Genomic DNA, 23,316 nt, shown 5'->3' with positions numbered 1-23,316 from the left:
GTTTCTCCGTAGCTTTTGGTTCCTGTCCTGGATCTAGCTCTTTTTTTTTAAAAACTTATTTATTATGTATACAATATTCTGTCCGTGTGTATGCCTGCAGGCCAGAAGAGGGCACCAGACCTCATTACAGATGGTTGTGAGCCACCATGTGGTTGCTGGGAATTGAACTCAGGACCTTTGGAAGAGCAGGCAATGCTCTTAACCGCTGAGCCATCTCTCCAGCCCCCTGGATCTAGCTCTTGTAGACCAGGCTGGCCTCGAACTCACAGAGATCCGCCTGCCTCTGCCTCCCGAGTGCTGGGATTAAAGGCGTGCGCCACCACCGCCCGGCACCCAACCTTAGTTTTAAAGGAACTCACCAATCTTCATCATTTTACGAAGTTTCTCCAGGTTGCCGGTAATAAGGTACAAGAAGGAAAGTTTGTCAAAGTTTTTGGTACGCTGATAGCACATTTCTACAATCTGGTGATTACCCTGTAGCAGGGCCACTTCTCCCAGCTTCTCCCAGCAGTTCTTGTCATCCAGGGCTTTGGCTGCTTCTAGAGCAATCTAAAGAATTCCCATGGTCAGTGTTTAGTGTAGACTATGACTCAAAACCAGGAAAGTCTCAAAAGCATTGCCAAGAATTTCCCAAGGAATTCTCTATACTTGCAGTCACTACTTCCATCTATCTCTATCCAGAATTCTATGTACAATGTGATTTGGGTTCACTCCAGTGTTCTCGCCCTCTGAAATTTACTTGTACAGTACAGTCACTATCAGTTGCGTACTCCACGGAGACAGACCTTGCTTATGCTGTCTTATTTCCTATCTGCTAGCTCTGAAACTACACAGGTGCTTTAGAGAAGGCAGAGCAAATATTAAGAAGAAAAGAAATGCAGCTGAAAAGCAGCTTTCCTAGGTCCTTTCCTCCTTGAAACAATGTTTGTACCCTCTGTGCCTCAACAATTCCTAAGTACTTCATCCAGCAATACCAAGCACCAAGGAAAACAAGCAGATTCTTGGGATTTCTACTTTCTTGCTTCAATACTAGAAGTTCTTCTTTTTCTTTTTTTTAAATTGTGTTTTCCAGACAGAGTTCTTCTGTGTTTCAATCCTGGCTGTCTGGGAATTTATTTTGTAGACCAGGCTGGCCTTGAACTTGGAGATCCATCTGCCACTGCCTCCCAAATGCTGGGATTAAAAGGTGTGTGCTACTACTGCCCAGCTTGGAAATTCTTGAGTTCAGTTTGAAAATAGTAAAAAGAGGCCATTTCATCAGGCAGTAGTGGTGCATACTTTTAATCCCAGCACTCAGGAGGCAGAGGCAGGTGGATCTCTATGAGTTCAAGGCCAGCCTGGTCTACAGAGCTAGTTCCAGGACTGGCTCCAAAGCTACAGAGAAGCCCTGTCTCGAAAAAACAAAACAAACAAAAAAAAGAGGCCATTTCCTGCAAACCCAGTAGAGGACCTGGCCAGAGTTCACCCTCCTGGCCAGTATTTAATTAAAGCCTGCTTCAACTTTGACAAAAGAAAAAAAGGAAGGAAGGAAGGAAAGAAGGAAGGAAGGGAGGGAGGGAGGGAGGGAGGGAGGGAGGGAGGGAGGGAGGGAGGGAGGGAGGAAGGAAGGAGGAAGGAGGAAGAAGGAAAGAAGGAAGGAAGGAGGAAGAAGGAACGGAGGAAGGAAGGAGGAAGAAGGAAGGAAGGAAGGAAGGAAGGAAGGAAGGGAGGAAGGGAGGAAGGAAGGAGGAAGAAGGAAGGAAAGGAGGAAGGAAGGGAAGAAGGAAGGAAGGAGGAAGGAAAGAAAAAGAAGATAATCATGAGAGTGGAAATACTGTGGCAGAAGAAGAGATGGAAGACTCAGAAACAGAAGAAGAAAATGGCTCACTTTAACTAAAAACATCCTAATTGCACTCTGGCTAAGGCACAAAGCCAGGATACCACTTTCTGGAGAACAGTTTCCCATCTAGCCCTCTACTACGTTCCACTGACTGGAACTCTCTCTTTCTCTACAGCCACCCGGGACAAGGATTGTAGCCCTCTCACCTCGATGTTTCCGCACTCCAGAGCTAGGCTGAATCGAGTTTTCTCATCCTTCACAAAATGCAGGGCCACTTCAGGATAACCCTTCTTCTGGAGATACGCAATGATTGACTGGCCTACGAGTTTGGCGTTCCTCACCATGTGCAGAACCTAGACATTTGGTGTGGGAAGCAGGAAGCAGAGGCTGCTTATCAGGAAAAAGGAGCACAGCCTCTTAGCACTTCCCATTAGGGCTCCCTGCTTCATACCTCATCATACTTCCTGTTGATCAGGGCCAGCTTGAATTTGAACTCGGTGGGGTCAATGGTGAGTACCCGAGGACGACACTCCCTGTCCAGGCAGTATACATTGTTGCCCTTCACTCTTGTCACATAGATGGGTAAGTCCAGAGTTCGGATGATCCCATGGTCCCTAGGAATAGAGGGGGAAAGGCACAAAGTGCAAGGAAACCCAGCTTCTTCTTCTTTTTTTTCTTTTTGGTTTTTCAAGTTAGGATTTCTCTGTGAAACAGTCTTGGCTACTCTGAAACTCACTCTGTAGACCAAGCTGGCCTCGAACTCACAGAGATCCGCCTGCCTCTGCCTCCCAAATGCTAGAATTAAAGGTGTGAGCCATCACCACCCAGCTGATGCCATGGACTTTTTATGTTTTGCAGTAAAATGGATTGAACCTAGAGTCTTGGCCATTCTAGGAAAGCACATTACCACTGACCAGCCTCCCTTAAATATGTTACAAATCATATGTGACCATGATGTATATAAATGTGTGCGCACTGCATGTGTGGAAGGCAGAGTTCAGCTCTAAGGAATCCATTCTCTCCCTCCTTTCACTCATACAAGAGTTCTGGGATCAAACTCAGGGTGCTAGCCAGGCTCACACATAAAGTATTTTTGTTTAGACCTGATGCACTGTATCACTGGTCCCTCCCCAATCCTTTATATTTTTTTCCTAAAGTTTTGAAAGAACTTTTATGTATATGTGTATGTATGTGTATATAATGTGTGTGTTGGGTGTTGGAGGATAACTCTCAGAAGCAGATGGTTCTCTCCAGCCACTTGAAGGAATCTGGGGCTTGAACTCAAGTTACCCAGTCTGTGAAAACCTGCCTCTATATACACACCACACGCCCACACCCGCCCACATGAATGTCTTTAGCACATAGGTGCCCTGCTAGCTTTTTCATGGAGAATGTTAACAGAGAACTGCAGTTATATTTCTTGAGCTAGCACAGTGATTTCAAGAAGACACTTTCTTCTACTGTGTCCCAGATAATTAACTTACCCAGTGGTGACGGCATATTTAATGTGGTTGCTTGTGGTATAGATAAACACCCCACTCTCATCCCAGGCCCCGCTCTTGACACGAATGTTCTCATGAATGTTGCACAGAGCATCCAGCTTGCGGTTACAGATCACAATGGCTGTAAGAGGCAAAGGGCATAAGTGCTCTGTCGGACAGGGTGAGTGCAGCAGACTGGCAGGGAGGAAGTGGGCTCTAAGACGGTGGATATAATGAAGCCTTACCATGTTTGGCCAGCAGTGCTACATGAGACATGTCTGCTGACCAGATAACGTATTTCACCTTGGAAATCTTCACTGATGCCAGAGTCCTGGGACAGCAAGAGAAAGGTAATCACAAACTGGCCGAATTCCCTTGTCTCAAGCTAAGACCTGTCTTTTCCATCTTTAATTAATGTAAAACTCAATTTCTCAATGTAACACCAAGGAAACATTGCCTGCACTGTAGGTCAGTGAGCTAAAATATTTTGACTCACACTCTGCATTGCCCCCTTCCTCATTCTTTGTCCCCATTCCCTCCTATAGGCACTTACACCTATCAGTCTACTAAAAGTATAAAATTCTTTAAGGACAGTAACTGCTATTCAACTTGTGTCCTTCTCACTCTACGACCTGAAAGCATCTGTCGTTAGGTATGTATTATAAAAATACCTAACTACATAGCCCCTTGCTACACCACTAGAGTGCATGCGTAGGGTGATAGGATTGCATGGAAGGAGAAGAAGAACTATGGACAGTCTTGAAGAGTACAAGCAGCAGCTACGCCACATAGTAAGCCTAGGAAAAAGCTCCTAGTAAAGATTTCGACTTTCCCTCACTACATCTCTGTCTGTCAGAGGTATCTGCCATGTTACCGCTTCTGCTGGACATCAAAGAGTGTGATGGAATCTGCATCCCGAAGCAGGAGGTTGCCAGTGCCAGCATAGAAGATTTCATCACAGTTGGGCACCTGGATTTTTTTGGTGATCTCATTCTTCAGATTCTTTATCAGAAGCTGAAATGAGTACAGGTGGAGTTACAAGAGGCGAATAAGTCACGTAACAGCTAATGACGTCCCTCAGCAATTATTCTTTCAATAAAGAATCTCTTTCCCTGTCCAAGTCATCATGCTGATCGCTCCAAGATCGTCTTCAGGGCCTTATTATTAACCTCTGTCTGGTCTCACTTCTTCCCCACCTCGCTCAACGTTCATGCATATGTGGGTACACACACCATGTGCCCATGTGTAGAGGAGAGAGTGAAGAAGTAAGTTCTCTCCTTCTACATAGTTCCCAGGGATTGTATTTAGGTCATCTACCTTGGAAAGGGTCCTTACCCACTGAGACATCTAATGGCCTCTCACCCCTCTCTTAAAAAAGAAATCCTAGCTAGGTGGTGGTGGCGCACGCCTTTAATCCTGGCACTCAGGGAGGCAGAGGCAGGCGGATCTCTGTGAGTTTGAGGCCAGCCTGGTCTACAGAGTGAGTTCCAGGACAGCCAGAGCTATACAGAGAAACCCTGCCTCAAAACAAAACAACAACAGAGAGAGAGAGAGAGAGAGAGAGAGAGAGAGAGAGAGAGAGAGAGAGAGAGAGAGAGAGAGAGAGAGAAAGAAATCATGAGAGGCTGGGCCTTATCCTTGTGGTGGTGTAGGTTTATAATCTCAGCCACTTGGGAGGCTCAGGTAGGACTATAGGACTACGAGCCCAGTAGGGGTTAAGGAGTGAGTTCATTCCCAGTCTACACAGATCCTCACTAGTCTTAGTGAGATGCTCAAAATTATACAACACACAGCATACACACGCACAGTTTAAAAAAAAATAGTTTGGGATATAGGTAAGTGGCAAAGCACCTACCTTGCATGAACAAGGCCCTAAATCCAATCCTTAGGACTCAAAAATCAGCAAACAACAAAAAAAGATATTCACCTAAATTTGATTTTCTCAATCAGTTGGAAAGAAACCAGGCAGGAATTAAGCTTTAGTTAAGTATTTTATTGGGAGACCTTCACTTATTCTAAATTGGGCCTATCGTATTAATTCATTCATTCACTCACTCATTCATTTATTTATTTTGAGGTAGGGTTTCTCTGTACAGTTCTGGCTATCCTGGAACTTGTTCTGGGGACCAGGCTGGCCTCAAACTCACAGAAATCTGCCTGCCTCAAGCCTTAAATGAGTGTGCTACCATGCCTGGGAATCTAAACCTATTACATTTTAAGTACCGATAAGGGGAGTGGGACAGGGAGGAAAATCTCTGCATATAAATGATATTTTACTAAATTAATTAAAATCTGATGGTCTTAGCTCCCCTAAGCTCAGAAGCCCAGAGCCCTATAACATCAACCCAACAAATCAACTTTTCCTCCCCAGGGATTAGTCTAGGGCCAGGGCTAGAGGGAGACCCAGGACCCCAGGACCACAGCTGCTCTGGAGAGACTAAGAAAAAGCAGTGCTCTTCACTGTGTACTGCTATAGGATTCCCTAACCTGGTTTCCACTTTCAACCTTAACTCACCGAATGCATGCGATCTAGGACAGCAAACCGATTCCGAGCAACCCAAACTGCTGTCAGGCCCGAGGATCGTTTCCCTTCAGGGGCTGAGAAGAACAAAACCAAAGTATGAGAGCATGTGGTGAGCCACTAGCAGGTGACAGAGTCAGGTGCCATGGAGCTGCCATTTTGGCTTTGCCAGTTCAGCTGCTCCCTAACTAATTCAGCCATAACCTCAGGCTACTGTCAGTGAGTTTTCTCCACCAGTTCCCTCCAAACTCCAGCCCCCACCCCTGCCAAGCCTCTTATCTCTAGGCCAAGTGGCTGCGTTTCAGCCAGCACCACATCCTGGCAGAAATGCTGCCCATCTTGGGAGACAGATACTCCATCAAGCTAACGAGCAGGGCCTTCCTGGCCAAGCTGAGGCACAGCAAGCAGCCTGTCAAAGTCTAAGACCTCCTATCTAAGCAAGCTGGAGAAGTGACAGAACCCCACCCCAGGACGCAGCTGCTCGGCTGCTTTTAACATGCTAATGCTGGCCCCCTAGTCGGGCAGGGTGGGACACAGTACTTCCAGCTAAATGTTGACAGGCTCAGTGCTGGGCAACACAGCATCAAGCTGTTGCTCTGTGAATGTCAATTCAGCATTATTGCCCTGAGGAGAGTTATAAAATGTTCCTCAGTTTGCAGCTGATTAGAATTTTGAAATGGATACTCCACTCTCTGAGAAACTTGTAAAGAATATATTCAAACAGTCTTATCTGTTATATCAATGGAAAACAGACCAGAGCATGCTGGCCAGCCTTGCTTTGTACTTTTCTGGTACCTGGAATGGCAAAGAATTTACAAAACAAATTTCTACCACAACTCATACTACCTGAGCTTCTACTCTCTCTCTGGTGTCCACCACTGGACCACACCTTTATAATTACTATCCCTCTTAAAGGATGGATAACAGAACTTCTACTGATGCTAAGAGATATGGAAAATGAACAAAACTATGGTGGGTTGGGAGGCACCAAAACGTAAGTTTACTTAGGAAGACTTAACTGACTAATTTTTGAGGGAGACTTCACTTTATGGATCCAAATATATATATATTGTTTCTCTCATCATCTCAGCCTGAGCACATTTAAAAGGGTAAAGGGAGATGGCATAATGTGTAATTCCAGTATTAAGGGCAACTATGAGTTTGAGGCTTCTCTGGGTTATACAGTGAGACCCTCTCTTATATGTATATGTGCACTCTCCAAAACAACAAAACAAACAAAAGAGAATATTACAATAGTAAGATCTCTTGGCACTCACAAAAGGGACAGACCTAGCAAAATATTTCTCAGAACTTTGGAGGGTATAAAATAACAAAATGTACTAGTAAAAGGCAGGGCCTGTGGAATAAGCTTTAAACTGTTTAAGGCCTGTAAATCCACTGGAAGAACTGCACTGAAAAAAGCATAAACGAGACTCCAATCCATTCTGAGAATGTTTTGTCAGCAAGTTCTAATAGTAAGGACATCAACAGGGGATGGTGGTGATGAAAGAGGCAGGCAGGGGTCTCAGCTGGATCCTGGGATCCCAGGTGGGTCATGGGGCTGTTAGCAGCCTCATCTTTTTGACATGCAAAAGAAAGCAAATCGGATCTGGATATAGAAAGGCAAGAATAAATCCCCAGGCCCAGGATGAGACATTGCAAGACTGGAGCCACATTTTTAAATAAATGAAACTACCAGGGTGAAAGTCATATCAGCTGACAATAAACTAGGATAACATGCTGTGCTGAAAGAGAAAATGGAGAGTTTCTAATAACCAAATTATAAAATATATATATCTAGCTGGGGTAATAAAATGGAGGCAGAACATGAATATTTCACACCACAATTGCCTCTGGTGCAACTGTCAGCAGCACCTGCCAACAGACATGAGTGATGTAGCCACGGCCTGTGGATGGGATATGAAAAACTTGAAAAGAAGTGATGATAATTGGTGAGGAGAGCTGGAAGCAGAGTGGAGGAGACGAAGAGCACCCACCATCAGGATTCTGGGAGTCTGCATCTTTGGGGATGGTGTATAGATCATAAGTACTATTCTCTAAATTGCTTGCTCTCTGTAGGGAAAAGGAAGACATGTTTAGGAAGCAGCATTGAAGACACTGTTTTCTGACAGAGAAGACATCACTGCAACACAGACAATACTGAACGCATACTTCCATTACCTGCACCCAGAGGGTGCTTGAGTTATTTCTATATGTAACAATTATAACGCTCTTAGCCAAATAACTAAGCACTGATGGCACTATTTTCTTTATCCTCTAAAAATGCAGATATTATCTGAATAGACACAAAGATTTCTCTCTATTCCACAAATTAAAAGACGAGGAACCTGGTGCTTCATCTGAATATACTTGTCAACTTAAAAGTATACTTGAAAAAAGAAAAGGAAAACAAAACAAAACTGGTCTAAGAAGACAGTCAAGAAACTGTCAGAAGAATATGGTTGTGTTACATACTAAATGAGCAAGATTACATATGAAAAGTTATATAGGAAAAGCAGTTTTCATTCAGCGACTAGTATACTAAAATTAGAATGCCATTTCTTCATTCTTTTTTTTTTTTTTTCCAAATTATGTGGCAGGAAACGGGGAGGGCCCTAAAAACTCAGAGGTGATTCACTGGAGAATCAGCTTCCAACACAGGCCTGCTGTGTTCACCTGAGCAGAAGGAGCAGAAGGCACCTCCTGTGCACAGCACACAATTCAAGCATTCCTTCTGACCACTTCACAACCCTTTAGGTTCATGACCATTAGTGTGAGCTGGAGTGTCCACTGCGTCAGCTCTTACAAAACATCCACTAGGAGCTCTATTAGGAAAGGGTCAACTTGCCCACCAGGTGCCCATAGGTTTACTCCTCAGTATTGAGAGGGAATGGAGGAGCTTTGAAGAGGCAATTAGAGGCCGGGTAATGGTGGTACACACCTTTAGCCTTTAATCCCAGCACTCGGGAGGCAGATCTCTGTGAGTTCAAGGCCAGCTTGGTGTACAGGGTGAGTTTGAAAACAAAGATACACAGAGAAACAGTCTCAAAAAACCCAAAAATGCCATTAGTGGCATATCTAAAGGCAATAAGATACTCACAAAAACTGAGGAGAATCTAGAGATGCCATAATTACTTACAGTGCATAGCAGGACTGCATTTTCTGCTGGATTGTATGACATGTTGAACACTGGAAACTTGGAACCACTACATAAAAAAGGAAGAAATAGAATAGGTGTAAGAATAGAAAAGAAGGCTGGACGGTGGTGGCACATGCCTTTAATCCCAGCACTCGGGAGACAGAGGCAGACGGATCTTTGTGAGTTCGAGGCCAGCCTGGTCTACAAGAGTTAGTTCTAGGACAGCTAGGGCTGTTACACAAGAGAAACCCTGTCTCAAAAAACGAAAGAAAAAAAGAACAGGAAAGAAAAAAAGAATTATCCCTTCAATGTCTACATAGCCACTCAGTACACATATGTTCACTACTTCTATACTGAGGAAAAACAGATACTGTGTTTTTTTCTCTTTCCATTAAAGCTTGACTACTTAATCGTCCAATCAGCAAAGCACAAGCCACATTTCCATCAGAAGGTGGTAAGTGGTGACAGTTCTGCCTGGTACAAATTCCTATGCATAATTGCAGTGGGCACCACAGTGTAGCCTGATGTGATTTCTCTGCTTGTTTTCTTCTGTCCCTGGGACTGTTCACAAAAACCCATTTTTTTGTCATAGTGAAGCTAGCGGGTGGTTATCAAGCCTGCATGCCAGTGTTTGCTGCCATGAATGTTTCAGCATGCTGCAGCTGGCATTCAAAGCACAGGTCCTTTGGCCAGGCATCCCAGAGGTTATCTTATCTTCAGAGCTAACCGTTCCAGAGATGGTTTTGCCTTTTAGGGTTGTGGGATTTTGCTGTAAAGGTTGAGTTCTGATGTACTGCAACTCTTAAAAAATATCTTCCCTATTTTATTATCCTGAACTGCAGTCATTTAGGTTTTATCACCCCATTCTGCCACAAGGTTCCTCAAGGCATAAATGAAAAAGGCCAAAATTTGCATTACCAAATTGGGCTACTTTTTAGCTAGGAGCTTTCTGTGATCTGCAAGAGATTTTGTAGGCATTAGTAGAATGTCCTTGCAGAGAGCCATGAGCAGTCCCAATAGAAAACCTCCCGTTCATGACACCCCTGTATCTGTCATTATGGGATTTAAACTGAAGAGGTTTGTTCAATGGGAATCGATGTCTGATAGCTGAGACCCAAAAGGCTGGTTGAAGAGTCCTGCCTAAGGAAGTACAACAGATGAAAGGATGTGGAAAGGAGAAGTCAGACTTGCCTCCTCAACTGCATCACAGCTACATCTTTGGAGCTGTTGAAGTCCAGCTGACGCAGGAACCGGTCCTTTACATAATGCAGCATATTGCCATGAACAGCATAGGCAGGACGCTCACGTTCCAGCTTAAATACAATCATTCCACCATCATGGCCTAGAGAACAGAGGGAAGAGAGAAAACAATCATCTCTAAGCAAAAGGATAGTTAGAAATAGGAGATACACAGATGAATATATTCAATGCTAAAAGGGTAGAGGGCATCTCCTATGGCTTGGAGATGGACTGTGCCTCAAGGGTTCACGTGTAGAAGCTTAGTGTGAGACACTGAGGTGGTAGAATCTCTAAGAGAGGAGGCTTAGTGAATGTCACTAGGTCAATAGCGCACCCTGGGGAGAATGTTGCTGTACAAAGAATAGCCTGAATTCTCTCTGGAGTCTTCCTGGTCATGTGATCTCTCCCTCTTGATCACTACTACCAAGACGCTTTGTGTCACACTGTAATTGAGCCAAAGGAATCCTGACCAAAGGACAAACAGTTGGGCTGCTCAATCTCTGATTTTCAACCTCTTTAATGGTGAAAAAAATAAACACCTTTTTTTTTTTCAGATCTACTTTATGTGTACATGTGAGTACCTGCATTCAAATTATATGCACATTGTATACGCCCAGTGCCTGAGGAAGCCAAAAGAGGGCATCAGATCCCTTGGAACTGGAGTAACAGGCAGCTGTGAACAACCATGTGGGTGCTGGGAATGGAACCTTAGTCCTCTGTAAGGGTAGCAAGTACTCTTCACCCATGAGGCATCTCTCCAGTCTAAATCCCTTTTTTAAAAAAGTACCTAGTCCAAAGCCACAGAGAAACCCTGTCTTGAAAAACCAAAAAAAAAAAAAAAAAACTGCCTAGTGTGAAGTATTTCGCTATAGCTATAGATAACAGAATAATATAACATCTAAATGCATTTCTAAACTCTCACAATCCTTCGAATTTTTTTTCAAGTAATTTTCTATCACTCATCTCCTTGCCCTTTCTTATTGAACCCAGGATCTGGAACAAGCTAGGAAAGCACTCTACCAATGAACTCTATTCCCAGCCCTGTGTTTAGTACACCCTTCTGCGTATTCCCTTAATACTGTGTATAAACGCTGTTAGCATTCAAGGGTCTCATCCCAACTATTTCACATGTTCTCTGAAGACAGATTTATATGATTTTTCATTCTTCCTCAGTCTTTAGCAAGTAAGAAAACCATAAAAACTATCTGCTTAAAAGAATGAATGTTTACTTTTTCTACATTTATTTGTTTACGGGGAGGGCATATGGTTTTATGTGTTTGGAGGCAGGAGGACTACTTGTGAGAGTCAGTTTTCTCCTACCACGTGGGTTCTGGGTATTGTCTCAGGTGGTCAGGCTTATTGGCAAACACTTTTACCAGCTGAGCCATTTCGCTGGTAAAATAAAAGTCAATTTAAGAAGCCTTTATGAAACAAGTAAATAAATTAAAAACAAGAAGCGAAAAAATCTTTTTTTTTTTTGAGACAGGCTCTCTTAATTATTGTAGAACTCACTTTGTAGACCAGGCTGGCCTCGAATTCAGAGATCCTCCTGCCTCTGCCTCCTGACTGCTGAGATTAAAGGAGTGGGATACCACTGCCCAGCCTAACAAAAAAAGCTTTTATGATTGTTTTTAAGAAAATGTTTCCAGGTGGTAGTGGCACACGCCTCTATTCCCAGCACAATGGAGGCAGATGCAGTCAGGTTTTTGTGAGTTCGAGGACAGTTAGGGCTACACAGAGAAACCCTGCCTGGAGGGGAAAAAAGTTTGTAGTCTCCCATTAGCATCATCCACTCCTTAAATAATCTTATTTTTATACTCCAATTACTTGCTGTCCATGTACATACCAGCTTTACTTTCAACTCAGAATCTTCCAATGGCTTCTTTTAAAAGCTTGATTGATTTTTTTTCTGTGTATGAGTGCTTTGCCTACATGTATATCTGTATACCACATACGTGCCTCCAGAGGTCAGAAGAGGGCATCTGATTCTCTGGAACTAGAGTTATGGATGGTTGTGTTACTGTGTGGGTGCTGGGAGTCAAACCACAGTCTTCTTAATTCATCCAAGTAAATTTTGTTTTTTTGTTTTTTTTTTTGAGACAGGGTTTCTCTGCACACTCTGGCTGTCCTAGAAACTCACTCTGTAGACCAGGCTGGCCTTGAACTCACAGAGCACCACCTGGGATTAAAGGTGTGTGACACCACTGCCCAGCCAGAGTAAAATATTAAGTTCTAGCCATTATTATGGAATATTAGTTTAAGATGTGCTAGATTTGTTTATGCTGTGGAATATTTGTTTAATGATGCAAAGATGTGTTGCATTCGTTTATGTTGCATATGTTTAGCTCTGTGAAGCTGTGTTACTTTGCCTGTCTAAAATACCTGATTGATCTAATAAAGAGCTGAACAGCCAATAGATAGGCATGAAAGAGATAGGTGGGGTTTCCAGGGGCAGAGAGAATAAACAGAAGGAGAAAAAGAGAAGGAGGAGTGAGAAAAGGAAAGGAGGATGCCAGGGGCCAGCCACACAGCCACACAGCCACACAGCCACCAACAGAGTAAGAAATAAGAAAGACACCTAGAATAGAGAAAGGTATAAACCCAGAGGCAAAAGGTAGATAGGATAATTTAAGTTAGAAAAGCTGGCTAGAAACAAGTCAAGCTAAGGCCAGGCATTCCTAATTAAGAATAAGTCTCCACGTATTTACTTGGGAGCTTGGGGGGGGGGGCAAGCCCCCAAAGAACAGAGTAAAAACAATCAATTAAAAGCCACAGCTTAGCCGGGCGGTGGTGGCGCACCCCTTTAATCCCAGTACTTGGGAGGCAGAGGCAGGCGGATCTCTGTGAGTTCGAGACCAGCCTGGTCTACAAGAGCTAGTTCCAGGACAGGCTCCAAAACCACACAGAAACCCTGTCTCGAAAAAAAAAGAAAAAAAAAGCCACAGCTTATAAAACCAAGCAAAATCTGATGTGGTTTTACTATCTAATACCATATACTATGTTCCCACTGGCATTTCTAATATTCCCCTATCATGCTAAGAACTTCTCTTTTTCATGCAGTTCATGTTCTTTGCCTATAACAGTCTTCCTTTATCATTCATTTTCATTTCCCTGAACACTCAATATAAGCCAATAGGACACACACTGTCATCATCTTTCTTTTTGCTTCATTTTTGTTCAAAGCGTTTTCAAACACACATCATTTTATATACTTACTGTTTACAGTCTATTTCCCTTAAAGTTCCATCAAGACAGGGACTTTCATGCACTGCTTTGATATCAGCACTCAGAGTCTAATATTTATTATGTATTTGACAAATGAATGAAACAGACTTGACTTCTATTTTCTCAGTGTGAGAACTCTAAGTGTTCAATATTAGTCTCCTAGGAGCTCCTAGGAGCACATTCAAGAGAATGAGCTTAAGGTTAAACAGAACTGGGGTGAGAAGAACACTAAAGAAACACTTTCCCCAAAAGAGAGGTAAAAATGAGAAGTGCTTCAATTAGGTGGCTCTGAGAATTCTGCTTCTTTTTGTTATCTTATTACCACATACTGGAGACAAAACTAATGAAAACCCACTTTCAAATCTTACAAACGTTTAACTAAATCAGAGGGGTGGGATAAGAAATGGCTCTCACCTGCTGCAAATAGGTTAAGGTTGGGGTGGGCAGCTAGGACCCAGAAACGATCATGATCCCTGCGGAAGGTCTGAACCCCCGTCCTAGGAAATGAAAAGGTATACAAAGAAAACTGTTAATTCTGAAACTTCAGCACAACACACACAAGAGAACTGACAGAAAGCATATAAGCTGATTTTGAAAGTGGATTAGGCACACAAACAGTATAGATGAAGTTGTGTGTCGGGATACAGTCTTCAAGGACAAACTGATCCCTTTACTGCAACTCCAGCTTCTCCCTTATCACTTCTACTGCATGTTCATTTCCCAGTTCTCACTGCCTTAGCTAAACATCCAAGAAGGAAATAAAAAAATCACATTTAAGTTTAGAGGAGAAAGAAGAATACACGGAGATTTCTATCTAATAAATATGTGTTGATATTTCAGTCTCTAAGGTTTGCTTGCTTATTTATTTTAACAGCAGTGGACATTAAATTGAGGCTCTCATGCACGATAGGCAAACAATTTTACCACAAAGAACTATACCCTTCAGATTTTCATAATGTAGGGCTTGATTTTTCTTCATGCTAAAGAGAAAGAAAATTTTAACTTTTCCCTTTCCTTTAAAAAAAGTATTAACGTATTAGGTGTGCGCCTGTGCACACGACCTACCACATGAAAGTCAGAGGACAACTTGCTTTTGGGAGCTGGTTCTCTTCTTCTACTGTAGGCTCAGGGATTAAAGCAGGTCATCAAACTTGTATGCAAAGTGATTTTATCTGCTGAGCCATCTCATCGTTTGTTGTTGTTGTTTTTTTAAATTTCTGAGACAGGGTTTCAGGTAACCTTGGTTGGGTCCAACTCACCACACAACAGATGACCACCCCCTGCCAACACCCAAGTGCTGACATTACAGGTATGTGCTACCATGGTTGGTTTCTAATCTAATTTTCAAAGACAGAGAATAAGAAAGTCACATAACATTAATAATTTCCTTACCGCTTAGACATATCCCAGACTCGGATACTCTTGTCCTCAGAATTGCTGAGGATCAACTCTTGGCGAGGGTGGAAAACAGCACAAGACACATTGTTGTAATGGCCCCGGCAGGTGTCAACCTCCCATGCCTTTGACTCTGAAGAACAAAAGGAATTATTACCACAATTCTTTATAAGTCTAGCATCTATAAATCCAACATCCTTAAAAAAAAAAAAGATTTTATTTGTATTTTTAATTATGTGTGTGTATCTGTGTGTGAGTTTATGCACCTAAGTACAGTGCCTGTGGAGGCCAGGACAAGGCACTGGATCCCCCGGAGCTGGAGTAATAGGTGGTTGTGAGAAGTCTGACATAGGTGCTATGTCAGGAACCAAAATCAGGTCCTCTAAAGGTCCACTGAACTATCTTTATAGCCCCAATGTTTTGAAGAGATGAGGTTTTGCTATGTGGCTCAGGCTGGTCTTATACTTGTCATCAACATCATACATGCTGAGACTGCAAGAATATACCACCATATCTAGCTATGATACTCTTAATCAAGTGTTACGTATTATTGCAAAAATACTAAAATAATTTTTCCCCAAATGGGGCAATGATTTTATGTAAGTCTTTTCCTCTTTATGTATTGTTTGTCTGTGTGGTTTTGTTTTTATTCTATCCTCAACACCCTCTTTTCTAAGGAGATACAGTTTTGCTGTGTTGTACAAGCTGGCTTTGAACTCCTAGGAACAATACTGACTCAGCCTCTTGAGTAGCTGGAGCTACTATCACATGCTATCTCAGCTCTAAACTTCCTAGTTTTTCTGTACATCTCTGATCTTTTATTCTGAGCCCCTATTGACTACAATACCTATATTAAAAAAATTCTATAAGCTTTTATTCTATCTTATTCTCTTTGTATGTATTACTAGCTGACATTTTAGAACAATATAAACTTTATAGCATGGAATTTTCTACTCAAATAATATAGAGTCCTGAACACAATCTGAAACAAAACAGTTACTATTTGTTAAATGACTGCATGAATTTTTACTCTAACTATGCTCATGTCTCTTAATAAGATTATAAGTCATGGGGCTGGAGAGATGGCTCAGAGGTTAAGAGCATTGCCTGCTCTTCCAAAGGTCCTGAGTTCAATTCCCAGCAACCACATGGTGCCTCACAACCATCTGTAATGGGGTCTGGTGCCCTCTTCTGGCCTGCAGGCATACACACAGACAGAATATTGTATACATAATAAATAAATAAATAAATAAATAAATAAATAAATAAATAAATAAATAAATAAATATTAAAAAAAAAAGATTATAAGTCATGAGGAAAAAAGGAAGAAATAATGACTAATCACTTAGAACTAGCAAGAAATAATCACCCAAGGAAGGGAAACAGATCCAAGTCCAGAAGACCTGGCTACTTTCCCTCACTGGCCAGCAGTCCCTTCCTCAGATATGGCAACACTACCACAGCCTTACTCACCATTCATGCGCCAGATCTTTACTTGTCGGTCGTCTGCCCCAGATACAATAAGGGGCATGGTGGGGTGGAAGGCGGCCCAGTTTACTCCACGATCATGGCCCTGTTAAAAAGACAAGGTGAGTCTTCCAAAACAGCTTTAAAGACATAATTCAAAGCAATCACGCTGGTGTTTCTTTTTCTGCAATACGGGCACTCTAACTCAGGGCCTTGGATATGCTAAGACAGTCCTCTACCACTGAGCTATTTCCCCAGCCCTCTGAAACACTCTTCAAGTAAAAAGACTCAAGGGACTGTGCCACTTTAAAGTCCATTTGTTGTTGTTTTATTTTCATTTGATATGGTTTTTAAAGACAGGGTCTTGTTGTATAGACCTTTCTCCTTCAGTCTTCTGGAGTACAGGTATGTAGTATTATACTTGGCATACTGTAAAGCTTTGAACATTAGAATAGCCATGTCAATATGTCTACTTACTTCAAATTCTCACGGGGCCTTCCAAAGATTTCCACCAGGAAATTTAGCTTGATATATATATATATTTATATTTATTTATTCTAAAGATTTATTTAGTTATTATGTATACAACATTCCTTCCATGTACACCTGCACACCAGAAGGGGGCACCAGATCTCATTACAGATGTCTGTGAGCCACCATGTGGTTGCTGGGAATTGAACTCAGGACTTCTGCAAGAGTAGTCAGTGCTCTTAACCACTGAGCCATCTTGTCAGCCCCTTGTTTTGTTTTCTTAAGACAGGATTTCTCTGTAGGCTTGTAGCCTGTCCTGGAATTAGCTCTTGTAGATCAAGCTGGCCTCAAACTCACAGAGATCCGCCTGCCTCTGCCTCCTGAGTGCTGGGATTAAAGGCATGCACCACACCACTGAGCTAGTTTTATTTGTATTTAGTATGTTTTGCCTTCCTTTTTACTTGTTTATGTATGTTTTATTGCTCCAAGTAACTGTAACTTCTTAAGTATAAAGACCTACTTTATAAGTTAATGCAGAAGTTCTCAGAGCATGATCTGGAATCCTTTGGAGGAGTTCCAAGAGCCATTTGGAAATCTGTAAACTCAAAGCTACTTTCCTAATCCTAAGACTTTATTGTTATTATCCATATTTTCCATAGGATACATGATAGGTGATGACATCATTGCTATGACAGTTAATGAGATATATGCTAACAGAGCCCATCTTTTTAAAGGCCCTCAGTCTTAGGCTGGGGATGTAATTCAATTCAATAGTAGAGCATCTGTTTACTAAGTGCAAGGTACCAGGTTTAATTCCTAGCACAAACTAAAAAATAAAAACAAAAAACAAGGGGCTGAAGAGATGGTTCACTGGTTAAGAGTACTGACTTTTCTTGAAAAGGACCCACCCAGGTTTGGTTCCCAGCAACCATATATGACTGTTCATAATTGCCTGTAACTCCAGTCCTAAGAGATCTAGTGCTCTCTGACGGCCTCTGAAGGCATCAGATATTCATATGGTATAGATATACTTGCAAGTAAAACACTTAGAAATTTTTTCTAATTGAAAATAGATTCTTCTCTCATACAATACATCCCAACCAGTTACCATTCCCTCCACTCCTCCTTGTTCCTCCAAAAGTAAATCACTCTTATACATAAAAATAAATAAAAAACCTGCTTCATTTAAAATATGGCTAATATTGACAGATATAATACATAAATAAACTCTTGAGAATTCCTATGAAAGTTTAAGAATGATGATTCAAGATAGTCCCTATTCTATTGTACTACATTCTTTGACAGAATTATGGGTAAGGCAGCTTTGATTCAAATAGTATGCATTTCAGTGAGTAGTTATATGGTTTAGACTCTTTTTTCGTTTTTTTGAGACAGGGTTTCTCTGTGCTACCGTCCTCGCTGTCCTGGAACTAGCTCCTGTGGACCAGGCTGGCTTCAAACTCACAGACCTGCCTCTGTCTCCCAAGTGTTGGGATTAAAGGTGTGCACCACCACCACCAGAAAACCTAGTTTCTTTTCCATTTCTCATCATTAACAAAGTTTCTCATATGAAATTGGCTCTTGGTCCTTCTCACTGACTTTCTCTTTTCTGGTTTTTCAAGACAGGGTTTCTCTGTAGCTTTGAAACCTGCCCTGGAACCAGCTCTTGTAGACCAGGCTGGTCTCGAACTCACAGAGATCTGCCTCTCTCTGCCTCTCCAGTGCTGGGATTAAAGGCATGTGCCACCACCGCCCAGCTCCACCACCGCCCGGTTCTCACTGACTTTCTTTAGGAGCCTTTCTTCCGGGTTCTGCTTTGTGACAGGGATGAAGCACGTTTTCTTCCTCTTTTCCCACTGGGTTTATAAGATGGCATATCTCTTCCTTTCGCTGTTGGCTTACTTACAGTTCTATTCTCCAAACCTCAAATGGTGCCCAATACTTACATATTTGCTGAAAGAATGAAAAATCGTTGGCCAGCAAGATGGCTCAGTGGATAAAATGCTCACTCCCTAAGTCACAGTTCAAATCCTGGGACTCATAAAAAGACGGAGAGAACCAACTCTATAAACTTGTCCTCTGGACTCCACACACGTGTTGAGGCACACACCCACACACATCACACACCCATACAGAGATGAAATAAAATGAACAGCGTACTGAGACTTTCCTCTAGTGGGTAGCATGCACTCACCACTGGCAACAGAGATAAATACCTCAAGTACGTGCTTCACCACTGCATCTGTAGTTCCAAACAGGTCAACCCCGGTTATTCCTCTCACATCCGACTCCACAGCACCAGGAGACAAATTTTTTTTCCTCAGACCTTTGGAGGGTTAAGGTGGAATGAAAGATGCAAATATAATGTCATAAGAGCAAAGTAGCAGAACTTCATATGGGTATCAAAAGAATAAGATTAAAATGAACCGGGCAGGTAAACCTAGAGAAAAGGAGGAAAGGAGCTCACAAATACCTCTATGTGTGCACTAGCTCCTTCCTTAACACTTACACGAACCCTGCTAGGAGCCGGCCCAAACTTCCAACACAACTCAGTTCATTAAATCTCATCTCAAAGAGCAGTCTATTTCAGATTAATAGCACTTTTCATTCTTCAATCTTCTCTAAATGTGGCCTCAAATGGCAATCACTCAATGTCTTCTTTCAGGGTCATAAAACCTATAGCAACCTTTTCCCATCTTAAAATTTTACTTTTTTACTTTTTAAATTTTTTTCAAAAAATGTATTTTATTATTTGATGAGTATGGGGGTTTGCCTGCATGTACATCTGTGTGACCACATTCATGACCAGTGCCTGCAGAGGCCAGAATATCCTCTGGAATTATCCTCTGGAATTAAAGTTACAGATATTTGTAAGCTGCTAAGTAGGTGCTGGGAACTGAACCCCCAGGTTCTATGGAAGAGTGGTCAGTGCTCTTAAACTCTGAGCCATATCTCCAATCCTCACGATAGAAACAATCTGAAGAAATGCCCCGGGGAGTTTGTGCTTTAGTGTTTTAGCGTTTCCCAAACTGGAAGCAATGTGCAGAGGCATCCCAAATGCACTGCAGAACTACACATATTAAACAAAACAGTTATCTAGTCTGGAAGAACTATTATAAACACTATGAGAAGATACAGCAATAAGGTACTAGTCTGGAAGAACTATTATACACACTATGAGAAGACACAGCAATAAGGTACTAGTCTGGAAGAACTATTATACACACTATGAGAAGACACAGCAATAAGGTGCTAGTCTGGAAGAACTATTATAAACACTATGAGAAGATACAGCAATAAGGTACTAGTCTGGAAGAACTATTATACACACTATGAGAAGATACAGCAATAAGGTACTAGTCTGGAAGAACGATTATACACACTAGAGAAGACACAGCAATAAGGTACTAGTCTGGAAGAACTATTATACACACTATGAGAAGATACAGCAATAAGGTACTAGTCTGGAAGAACTATTATACACACTAGAGAAGATACAGCAATAAGATACTAGCAAAAAGTGTACTCACACCTACCTGCCTCTTGGACAAGACACCAAATAATTCTTGCATAAAAAGCTGCTTATAGATATGAACACATGTATTTTTCCATTAAAGCCAACAGATGCTAGTTTCACTGGGGGGAATTGTTAGCTGATAATTTTTTAAAAATATTTATTATGTATATAATATTCTGTCTGCATGTATGCCTGAAGGCCAGAAGAGGGTGCCAGATCTCATTACAGATGGTTGTGAGCCACCATGTGGTTGCTGGGAATTGAACTCAGGACCTTTGGAAGAGCAGGCAATGCTCTTGACTGCTGAGCCATCTCTCCAGCCCCACTGATAATTTTTTTTATTATTGTTTTTTGTTTTTCGAGACATGGTTTCATTGTGTGGTCCTGGCTCTCTTGGACCTCACTCTGTAGACCAGACTGACCTCAGACTCACAGAGATCTACCTGCCTCTGCCTCCCAAGTGCTGGGATTAAAGGCATGAGCTGCCACCGCCTGATTGATAATTTTTAAATGATAGGCAAAAGACACCAGGACGAGAAGTGTCTTTTTTGTGGACGATCATGTTTGCAATTCATCTAAAAATCTTTAAAAGAGAACTACTTGAAGTAAGTTGTGTTGGCTTATACATGCAATTTTAGCAATCAGAAGTTAGAGGCAGTAGGACTGCCACAGGTTGAACCTGGGCTATGTAGTTGAGTTTCAAGGCTAGCCTGGGCTATAGAGCAAAGTCCTATTTCAAAAAGCAGGGAAGGCTGGTGGAAAGCTGACTACTTGTGTTAAAACCAGAAGCAAGGCCGGGCGGTGGTGGTGCACACCTTTAATCCCAGCACTCGGGAGGCAGAGGCAGGTGGATCTCTGTGAGTCTGAAACCAACTTGTCTACAAAAGCTAGTTCCAGGACAGGTTCCAAAACTACACAGAGAAACACTGTCTCGAAAAACCAATTAAAAAAAAAAAAGCAGGGCTGGAGAGATGGCTCAGTGGTTAAGAGTATTGCCTGCTCTTCCAAATGTCCTGAGTTCAATTCCCAGCAACCACATGATGGCTCACAACCATCTGTAATGAGGTCTGATGCCCTCTTCTGGCCTTCAGGCATACACACAGACAGAATATTGTATACATAATAAATAAATAAATAAATAAATAAATAAATAAATATATTTTTTTAAAAAGCAGCAAAATTATAATACAAAGTACCAGTATCAGATTTAATTCTGATAACAACCCTTAGAGATAGGTAATAATAATCATGTATACCATACCAAATTGTACATAACAAAATGAAATAGGGATGAAAATCCTTTAAAAATATTTGGGAGAAAAAATGGTTAAGAAAAAGTTACTTAGTATTTGTTAAATTTTTTTAAACAGACAGTATTTTAAAACAGGGACTAAATAAAACATATAATTGAAAATAAAACCTAAGAAGCTTCAGACTACAATGTGGTATCTGTAGAGAAAGAAAAAAAAGTTAAGCTCAATGAACTTATGGCCATTGTTTTAAACTATACTGTATTTCTTCTATTAGAATAGTACCTAACATCAGCATCAGAGAACAGTTTTAATTTAATAACTTAGCTTATGCCTAATTCAAGAGATTCTTTGTAGGTATAGAGACATAAAAGTTATGAAAAAAAGCACTCTCCTCAAGCTTCATTTTTTTCTTAATTTTATTTAACTTTATTTCATGCATATTGGTATAGCGATGTCAGATTCTCTTGAACTGGAGCTACAGACAGCTGTGAGCTGCCATGTGGGTGCTGGGAATTGAACCCGGGTCCACTGGAGGAGCAGTCAGTGCTCTTAACCACTGAGCCATCTCTCCAGCTCCCCTCAAGCTTCATTTTTTTTTAAAAGATTTATTTATTTATTATGTATACAACATTCTGCCTCCATGCATGCCCACATGCCAGAAGAGGGCGCCAGATCTCATTACAGATGGTTGTGAGCCACCATGTGGTTGCTGGGAATTGAACTCACGACCTCTGGAAGAACAGTCAGTGCTCTTAACCACTGAGCCATCTCTCCAGCCCCCTCAAGCTTCATTAATACATGGTCACAAGTATGCCTTTGACTTCATTTGTCCCTTTAATAGGGTCTGTCAACTTTTTCTAATGAGGCTAATGTATGAAATAGGTTCAAGACAGATACAAAAACAGACAGCTGTGAGGAATTTCACCTCCAATAACCTTCAACAAACACATTAAAATGAAAGCTGCACGACAGAATTAAAGTCTTTGTTGCACTTGCCTGCAATGATCCAAGAAAAGGGGAAGGGCGAAACAGATGAATAGTGACAGGCAGTGAAAAGATACTTAGAGAAGAAATATTTGAGCCTTTGACAAGCCACTCACTAGGACTGAGCGACAGATGGAAAATTTCTACAGCAGCTACCCAAATCCAGAGGGAGAGGAGAACACTCTCAGAATGGACCAGTTATTATATGCCTCCCAGTGGGGACCAGAGAAAGCAGTAAAGAGAGAGGGATGAGCAAAGGATTTGGCAGCATATTAATATATTCTAGTAGATATTTCAAAGAGTGAGCCTGAATTATATGGGGTTGACATGCAAAGGTGTAAGCATATTAAATTAATTTAACTGACAGTTTACTTGGAAGCACAAGCTGAAACCCATCTTCCACAGCTAGTTTTTAAACTGTTCCCCTAAAAACAAATGATTGTTTTCCAGGCTCATAGAATATTCAGATTCTAGTAAGTTCTGGGGGCTAAATTCACATGGGAAAGGTGTTAAGGGACCGCTTTGCCTTTAAAGCATTCTATATTCTCTTGGTGTTATCCATTAATTTAGAGTCTTCTTTTCAAGAGAGTCAAAATAATGAGAAATGTCACAATCCCCTAAATTTGGGTACATTCATTCCCTTATTCAGTAGGTCCTTTCCTGCCTTGAAAATGTTATTGTCAGTCCCTAAGAGACCAGAAAATTGGTTTCTCTTACTGTTTCAGACTAACCGGAACTAGAGCAAAATGGAATTCTGAAGAGTATGCTAATTTTGAGGACAGGAAAATATAAGTGTAAAAAGTCT

General features: G+C 41.6%; 1 protein-coding gene across 1 annotated transcript in view; it reads right to left on the bottom strand.

Moving 5' to 3' along the window:
• Copa (coat protein complex I subunit alpha) overlaps positions 1–23,316 on the bottom strand; it is a 48,829-nt gene that overhangs the window by 10,327 nt on the left and 15,186 nt on the right. The window contains exons 7-20 of the mRNA XM_075989147.1: positions 18,974–19,083; positions 16,293–16,392; positions 14,817–14,952; positions 13,839–13,921; positions 10,152–10,302; positions 8,961–9,027; positions 7,819–7,894; positions 5,816–5,898; positions 4,175–4,314; positions 3,546–3,631; positions 3,304–3,442; positions 2,271–2,433; positions 2,026–2,172; positions 360–549 (exon numbers count right to left, since the gene is read on the bottom strand). Coding sequence (XP_075845262.1) covers positions 360–549; positions 2,026–2,172; positions 2,271–2,433; positions 3,304–3,442; positions 3,546–3,631; positions 4,175–4,314; positions 5,816–5,898; positions 7,819–7,894; positions 8,961–9,027; positions 10,152–10,302; positions 13,839–13,921; positions 14,817–14,952; positions 16,293–16,392; positions 18,974–19,083 — 1,671 coding nt within the window. The remainder of the gene's footprint in view (positions 1–359; positions 550–2,025; positions 2,173–2,270; positions 2,434–3,303; positions 3,443–3,545; positions 3,632–4,174; positions 4,315–5,815; positions 5,899–7,818; positions 7,895–8,960; positions 9,028–10,151; positions 10,303–13,838; positions 13,922–14,816; positions 14,953–16,292; positions 16,393–18,973; positions 19,084–23,316) is intronic.

The sequence above is a fragment of the Microtus pennsylvanicus genome, chromosome 10 (genome assembly GCF_037038515.1).
Source record: "Microtus pennsylvanicus isolate mMicPen1 chromosome 10, mMicPen1.hap1, whole genome shotgun sequence".
Lineage (NCBI taxonomy): Eukaryota > Metazoa > Chordata > Mammalia > Rodentia > Cricetidae > Microtus > Microtus pennsylvanicus.
This window is presented reverse-complemented; position numbering and strand designations above follow the sequence as displayed.